The sequence below is a fragment of the Triticum dicoccoides genome, chromosome 4A (genome assembly GCF_002162155.2).
Source record: "Triticum dicoccoides isolate Atlit2015 ecotype Zavitan chromosome 4A, WEW_v2.0, whole genome shotgun sequence".
NCBI lineage: Eukaryota > Viridiplantae > Streptophyta > Magnoliopsida > Poales > Poaceae > Triticum > Triticum dicoccoides.
Window position 1 is genome coordinate 151,050,468 of NC_041386.1, and position 8,656 is coordinate 151,059,123.

The following is an 8,656-nucleotide window of genomic DNA, read 5'->3' on the forward strand; positions in this document are numbered from 1 at the left end:
GATGGCATATAAAGATCTACAAGAATACACCCCTTTACACTCAAATTACCAAAGTAGAGAATCCTCTTGACCAATAAAGGAAATTGACTTACCTACATTGACTAGATTAAACCATAATTTCATCATCTCATGTGAGAAAATCCTTTTAAAGGTACATTTTAAGGTCTGACCATCCCAAATATCAGCTATAGTTTAGGTCTTCTCATTAACTAAAATATACATACCCCAAAATTGAGTAGGTAAAGGGGCATTACAAACCAAATATCCTCCCAAATAAATGTTGCATATTTTGATGGGTTATCACTAAATGCCATGATACGGAGTATACTACATGCAGTGAATTAATACGGACATATCTTGAGGTGTTATCTCTACTTGATATTAATTCGTATCCTGATATTTACATATATCAATGAATTAATGCAGTCATATCCTGCCTCACATTCATGTAATCAATTCTGCTTCATTTTTTAGCAAATAATAACTTGGCACAATTAATTTTCTACATTGGTTTACAACTAAAAACTTCATCACCTGAACAATTTACAAATAAGACTACACTACTGTAAAAAAATACTAATAAGACTACACCCTCTTTTTTGCTTCTCGTTCCATTGCCTGGTTGGTAAGTAAGAGTGAGAGTGCTAGTAAAATGGACAAAAAGAAGATAGTACGGCCATCTAGATCTAATATATATTTAAATTAATCGCCCATAACATAGCAAAAGGGCAGCAAATTATACATGAGAAGAAATATGTTGATATGGAAATCTTACCAATAAGCATAATACTAAGTTGGCGGGATATGAAGCAATATTCTATCCAAGAACAAGAGCAGCCATTATTTTCACTGGCATGCGAGGTGTGTCGGTTGTAGTAACATTTGCAACTATTGTTTCTTTCACTGCATGAAACATTGCGCAATTTTTTTTTGAGGAGAGAACATATATCTTTGCGATTTATCTCCTATAGCTAGTAGCATGCTATGTAATCGAGAAACTTCTTCTAGTATTAACTATGAGTATTAATTGTGCACAAGAAATAAGTGAAATTTATGACAAGATATGCATTTATGGTGGATATACACCGCGGATTATCTTTGCCTAAAATTTAATTTACATTGATGTGTAAATCTTTAGTTAATAAAGGACCACAATCTATATGCTCAAACTAAACAATTTGAGCTAAAAGATATGAAGGCACGACATGGAGCAAATGTTATCTCGATGATCAACAGTAAGAAATGTTTTCACCCCCAACCGACAGAACACATTTACGACTAAAACGCGTGCGGCGTGATGACACATCATCTCGTGCAAAACTTGATGATATAGTTACACATAAGTGGCGCGAAAGATATGACGCATACAATCGGTAAAGCTTCTCATATACTTACATGCAATGTGGCGCGAGATATATGACATAGAAGGCAACAGTAAACCTCTCACATACTTATATGTAAAGTGGCGCGAAAATGTGATGCAAAAGATAATGGCAAAGCCTCTCATATATCTAAAGTAGAAAAATGGCACGAAAAATACTGAAAGTCTACATCTCATCCTCATTTGCTATTTGTTAAGAAAAATGGCGCAAAAAATACTGAAAGCCTGCATCCTTATTTGCTATTTGTTAAGAAAAAGGGCGCGGAAAAATACTGAAAGTCTGCATCTCATCATCATTTGCTATTTGTCAATATATATACCATGCTAAAAAGGGTGTTAAACACATCAAACTTTTGGCTGTCTAGGATTTAAGGGCATGTTTGACATAAACAGGTTGTTGACAGCGACAAGCTTAAAAAACAAGGTTGAAAACTGGTGGACCGTTTCCAAGAGGCAGCGAACGCCCAACTCCAAACCCCGTGCCGTCTTCTATATAAACCCCGTCTTCCCCCTCCCCGTTCCACCACCATCCTCCCACCCATTCCCCTCAAAACCCCCAAAGCTGGCCCAAAATAATAGTAGTATACCGTAATTCAAACACGAGGCCCTCGCCGGCGTCGTCGTCCCCGCGGCGACCAACCAACGGCACGGCGACCCACGCCGCGCGCGTGGCCGCCGGAAACCGCTTCGTCCTCGGCACCGGCGGCCCGCGCCGGCAATGGTGCTCGACCGCCCCGTCGGGCGCCCGGTCTTCCGCAAGCCCGAGCGCCGAACCCTAGCCCCGCCGCGTGGTACGGGCCCTCCGCCTCCCCCGCCGATTCCGCCCACGCCGGGGGTGTACCTTCGGGGGCCTCCTCCGCTCCCGCCCCCCGGGGCCATCCCACCGCGCCCGATCGTCGTCTGCCTCGATCTCGCCAGGATGAAGCAAATGGATTCCTCCCGGAGCTCTTCTCTTATGAAGGTGAGCCGCCGAAGCGTTGAGCTTGCGCGCTTGCCGTTTGGTCGTATCTTGTCGTTTCGTGCCTAATTTTGGGTAACTTGTTTTTTTTTTGCGAGGTTCAGTTCCTTGAGGATACGGGGGTTTCGCCCTCGGAGGAGGAAACCCGGAGGAGGGAGAGGGTCATACTCGAACTCCACAAGGTAAGGGCAGTTCGTCTTTTGGTTCAAAGCTTGCAGCTTGCAATGTGGGCTTGAATGCGACCTGTAATCCGGTTGTGACTGTTGCAGATAGTTATGGATTGGGCGAAAATGGTGGCGTTCAACCAGGGGGGGAAACCTTGGATCACATCAGGCACGGTGTTGACCTTTGGCTCCTATGATTTAGGGGTAAGCACTGAACTCGAAACTGTGCACGATTTGTTGTGCCTTTTTTTATTATGGTGTGATGCTAGGCTGATCTACTACGGTATGATATATCAGTTGAATAATCTTTAGTTTTGAAGGTCAATTTCGTTATCTGTTTTATGTCATGTTCGATTTAAAATCCTAGCATTGTTACCTAAAAATGTCAATGATATTCGGTAAGTGCTCAAACATTTCAGCGATGGGTCCTGGTGATCATCGTATGTGAGTTGCTACTGGAGAGCCTTGACTTTGTTTGTTTGCAACTTACTGTTGCCTTGTAAACTGCATATGTGTTATGTTAGGTTAGGGTCAGCGCAGAGTGGGTGTTGCTACATCCTTAACTTCTTTACCTATTATCACGACTTTGGTAGTGTCTGGACTAAGGAAATGAGCAGCATGATTTGGTGCTTGGCAGAATGATGCTCTGTTTGACTGCAGTACTATTGCACTATTGATATGATGCAAAAGAAACAATTACTGGTGAAGCAGTCAAAATGTATGATTATGAGTATAAGTGTAGGATCGTGTTGACCAGTTAATCATATGTGTAGGTTTCACATCGTTTATGAGCTGAGAGATGATATATTTTAATTTTTAAGTTGTTCATGTCCAACTTAATATCTTGTTTGTTGATGTGGCATAAAGAAACTGATCTTGGGATGGTTAAGATGGATATGAGAGATATTGTATCTTGAATCTGCTCCTACTGATAACATAGTTACATGTGTATATATGTACAACACCAAAGTAGTTTATACTTAATAGCCTGAAAGACATAAACTCATAAATGTTTCGCATAGGTAACATTCAGGGAATTAGAAATCTTGCTAAATATGATCTCTATGTTTATCATATGTACTTTTTGAAGTGTGGATGTTTTAGTTATGCATACAATATTCCTCAATTCCCTAAGGTGGAAGGAATCAGTGAAGTGATTAAATCTCTCCATGAGCTGGAGTTGTTTGGTCTTTCGAGAATATTATTAACGAGCAATATCTCTTGTGTTAAGTTTGAATATATTGGTCTGGTCAATTTGTAATTGCATGTGAGCACCTAGACAGGGTAAACTTAAGGACTGTAACTGGATTTCCATGTTTACAATATTGCCCCTGTATCCAATGCATTTCCCCTTATAAAATTGTGGTTTATCTTTTGGTAACAAGCATTGTTCTCTTTGAAGGCATATGGACCTGAATCTGATATTGATGCAGTCTGTGTTGGTCCTTGCATTGCATCACTACAAGTGAGTATATTTCTCAATTTTCCGTTTATCTAACAGTTTTGAGCCTTTGCAATCTCCTCATGAGGTGTCCATGTGTTAACTTGTAGCATCATTTCTTCGTTGTCCTGCGACAAATGCTTGAAGCAAGGCCAGAAGTATCAGACTTGCATTCTATTGAAAGTGCTAGGGTTCCGTTGATGCGCTTTAAATTCAACGGTGTGTCAGTTGATTTTCCATACGCCCAGCTGCCAGTTATCAATGCTGCAGAGGCAAGTATCTTAAAATTGTGATGATTACACGTCTTAGATTACATGTTATCTCAATTAGTGCTTATTGAATACTTTCTATTATTATGTGTTATATTTCTTACTTAGGTGACTTAAATTTATTCAACTTCTTTCTCAAAACAGCTTCTGTAACATCTCTGGCGTAACTATCTAGAACTCCTAATGATGTCCTGGAGCTAATATGTAGGATTTATATTTAACTCCTTATAAGATCATATGGTATTATGGTTTCATTTTTGCGTTGTTGTACCTTGATAAGCCATATTGAGTTATTGACCACATCTTTGGTGTCATTTCATCTAACCAGGCATATATTTGACTAAAGCAGTGAACAGTGACCTAGATATTCTCCCCGAGTTTTTCTCAGGCCATAATTTTAATTCATCAACTTTTGCATATTTATCTTAACATGCTTTTAGCCTCTTCACTTAAACGAGTCAAATGTGATACAATTTGTGAAAGCTGCTATGTTTATGTTCTTATGGGTATTATCATATAGCCACTCTGCTGGGCACTCATTCTCATAGATTCGACATTAGTTTTCATTATAAATTTAAGCATTTGCTGAAAGAAACAATTGAGCATAATATCTGGTGATCAATTTAAGCTCTCACAAGCTGTATTTTCTGCAGGCTATACATGCAAATGATCCCCGTTTGCTAGAGAAAGTTGACGAGGCAAGCTGGAGATGTCTATCTGGAGTTCGTGTTAATAGACAAATCATGCAATTAGTTCCAAATATGAAGGTCTAACAATAGTCTCAGACTCTCAGTAGATTTATTACATCACATCATTGTTGCCATTCTTTACTTTTTCTTCCTTGTATTTTTTTTATGTTTCCGGGCTTCTGGCATTATCCTTGTTCATGTGCTGATAGTGGCTGTGCTGTCTTTGCACATTCTGTGTACTTTTTGTTTGCTTGTCTGGCATGCACTATGGCGTGATTATATGTGTCATTCGATGTGTTTCCAAAATCCTTCTTCCTTATTTTATTAATTTTCTTCTTTTCTAACTTTTGGAGTTTTGATGCAGAAATTTCAACTTTTGTTGCGCTGCCTTAAACTCTGGGCAAGAAAAAGAGGAATTCATTGCCATGTACGTGGTTTGCCTTTTCTCTATTTATACTTCTCATGTATGTTTATAGTGTTATTTTTTGTCTGACTTCTATCCTCAATTGTATATGATGCCATTTTCAGCTAGTTGGCTTCTTTGCTGGAATTCATTTGGCGGTTCTCGGAGCATATGTTTGCCGCAGACACCCAAATGCTACTGCCAATACTTTGTTGTGTAGGTTCTTTGAGATATTTTCTCACTGGCCTTGGCCTCTTCCGGTGTCTTTGCATGACCAAACACCTCTTTGGAGTCCTGATGGGTGCTCTCTCATGCCCATAGTGATGCCCTGTTATCCACCAGAATTTTGTGCCTCTAATGTCACAAAAAGCACTTTCAACAAAATCAAAGAAGAGCTTTGGCGGGGTTTATCTTTGACCAAGGTATGCCTATTTATTCTTTATTTGGTCCTACCTAATTTATGCCACACTGTCCTCCAAAAGAAGTTGATTGCCTGTTTGATATCTCTAGAATAAATGTAGAAATTTTTAATTTACTTTTATTGCAACTAAGTTGTAGAAGAGTCATGAGTTTAATATGCTTGGTATGTCCCAATACCTTCCATTTCTATTCTTGCTTTATTGGCATGATGGAGTTTAAACCTAAAAGTAGTGTATAACACTTTGTTACTTGAATTGGGTTTGCTTTTATGCGTCAAGGTTTCAAATAAGCAATTGACTCACCTATTTTTATTTTCTTTATTTTTTCTTCCTTTTGTCTGGTCCTTTTCTATTCCCCTGTTCCCTTTTTTAAAAAAAATTTGTTGAGTTAACTTTTTCCATTTGAAAATTTGATAGCTTCTTTGATGCGTCCAAAAATACAGAAGTTGTAATTCTTGTACAATAATGTTCCCAGCAACTTAAATAGGCCATGTTCCATATTGTTTCACAACACCCATCGATCTGTTACTTGTTAGACCTGTACTCATTGATAAAAAACATTGTGCCATGTTTGCTTCATTTGATTTGTTGGCATCTTATCTTAATCTCTCTTTTGCTTTGAAATGACTTAACGGAAGTCCAACTTTAACTGGCGTGATTAGTTCTGTGTAGGTGGTTTCCTTATTGGACTGCAGAAAGATTTTTTTTTAATAATGCGGATTGATAGGAATTGATGCTGTATGTTGTAAGATCTGTGCGGAAGCAAAATGCATTGATATATCCATGACACGTCTAAACGATTGCGGACTTAAGTTTAAGGCTTGCCTGCATTCATGAATAGGCAGCTGATAATGGCACATTTGTCACTTTTGCAGGATACAAGTAGTGTTGATGTCGACTGGAATTGGATTTTTGCGCCGTTTCCATATGCTGCAAAATATAAGCACTTCCTTCGCATAGTTCTCTCAGCTCCGACAACTGAAGAGTTACGTGATTGGGTTGGATGGGTGAAATCACGATTCCGCGGCCTTATTCTCAAGGTTATTTTTCACCGCCTGTTTGTTTTATGTTCACATTGCTGTTTGCAAGCTTTAGTGTTGATTGTGACCTCTCCTAACTGATGTTATGCAGCTGGAAAGCCTTAACATTGGTTGTGACCCAAATCCCTCAGAGCAAGTGGATCATACCATTGGTGAGCCAAATGCTGTATTCTTGTGGGGTCTCATCATGTATAGTAATACTCAGATCTGTACAACTTCTCTCAAAAAGGACTTCATGAGAAGCGTCACTAACAACATCTATGGAAAGGAAAAGTGTGCTCATTCGGACATAGAATTGTCTGTTGTCGGTATGCCTCAGGTGCCTAAAAGCATGTCTGATCATTCGGCCTACTTACAGAAACTGCCGAATCTTCCACCGCGAATGCTGGGCTACCCACCGATGAGGCAGGGCTGCAATGCAGTTGGTTAAGACTCCGTTGTCATCTCAAACCTGTGAATATCCAGATGAGAATAGCTAGAACCTGAGTTTCTTCAGCTTTGAAGGGCGTTTGCAGCATCAGATGGCATTTCTGGTGGTTTTTGTGGAGTTGGGGCTTGTTCATTCCTCAGCGCAAGGAATATGGAAGTGTGTTTGCTGGAGCTGGCTGCTGAGAGATGGAATTTTTTGCCCTGAAGCTTCCAGGGTGCAGTATATTCATTCGGGCGGCTTATTGCTGTTCTGAGGCTTGTAGCAGGTACATGTACATTCATGTACACAGCATAGCAATTGGTATACAAATGAGAGAGATATAGCAGTGTAGGAAGTGTGTGTAAAACTGTAGGTGTAATGTTTGGTACCCGGCAGCAAAATGTGTAAGTCGCCTTGTATGGTCAGAGCTGTGTTGCTGGGTACATCAAATGTAGGGGGGTGTTGTGGAATGTGGATGGCGAAGAATGCCATCCATTCTTACTGTTGTAGTCTGCAGAAAACTGCTGCATGTACTGCTGTTCATGAGTTGTTATGTAGCGAACCATCCGGATGAATGAATGTTGCTGTTGTTGTTTACTCTTGCATTATCTTGGGCTTACTCTTCAGTGTAGTTTTTAATGATATTTTTAACTTCTAAATGAGTTTAAGGGCTTGCAGCCCTGAGGAATGTGGATGGCATTGGGTGTCACATTGATAGTGATCTTGTTCAGCTTTGTTATGTGAAGCCCGGAGGAAGATTGGACCAACATGGTCTTTGCTTAATCTTTGAGCATTTCTTCTTTGGCCAAGGATCTTGAATGTGAAACGGTGTAATTTTTATATGTATGTTACTCTCTTCATCCCAAAATAAGTTTCTCAACTTTGTATTAACTTTAGCACAAAATTGTACCAAGGTTAAGACACTTATTTTGAGACAGAGGGAGTAATAATTTTATTTTTACATGTCCACTCTTCTTTTAATAGCATGGGATAACAAGATATGCCACATCGTCCCCATCTGACTTGTTTTTTTTTTGAAAGATCCAGCGTCATACTGGCATTTCATTGATAAGCAGAAAGCAATGGAGAAAAATACAAAGGGTGTGGTGCGGGTCCTAGGACCAGTTTTGTTACAACACTTTAAACCCCGGAAATAACTGTTGTTCTAAATTAAAACCTTAGTTCCACTCCGGCCCGTGGCCGCTCCGGGGCTACTGGAAAACCAGTTTTGAATTGTATTTTTCTTTCTTGATTTATGTTTTTTTCAAAGGTTAGCGTTTTACTGTCATTTTAGATTTGTCAGGTCGATGTTTATATGGCTTGTACTATAAAATTTATGATATAAAATGAGGCACATATACCATGCAAAAAAAGGATGTGGGATGCCCACAGCGTCACAAAATCCACACTGCAAAACATAATAAGAGAGCACAACAATTACGGGGGATTAATGGGTCGTATGCTTGGCCCACATCCCATCAAT

The 8,656-nt window shown here is 39.6% G+C and overlaps 1 protein-coding gene across 1 annotated transcript; it reads left to right on the forward strand.

The window, feature by feature from the left end:
* The first annotated feature begins 1,920 nt into the window (after positions 1 to 1,920).
* LOC119285490 (nuclear poly(A) polymerase 3-like) lies at positions 1,921 to 7,770 on the forward strand. Its single transcript, XM_037564776.1, has 10 exons — positions 1,921 to 2,342; positions 2,444 to 2,521; positions 2,609 to 2,707; positions 3,906 to 3,968; positions 4,055 to 4,216; positions 4,867 to 4,980; positions 5,267 to 5,329; positions 5,431 to 5,727; positions 6,600 to 6,764; positions 6,856 to 7,770. Exons 1-10 carry the CDS (start codon positions 2,100 to 2,102, stop codon positions 7,192 to 7,194), a joined length of 1,623 nt encoding a protein of 540 aa, XP_037420673.1. The 5' UTR covers positions 1,921 to 2,099; the 3' UTR covers positions 7,195 to 7,770.
* Positions 7,771 to 8,656: the final 886 nt, after the last annotated feature.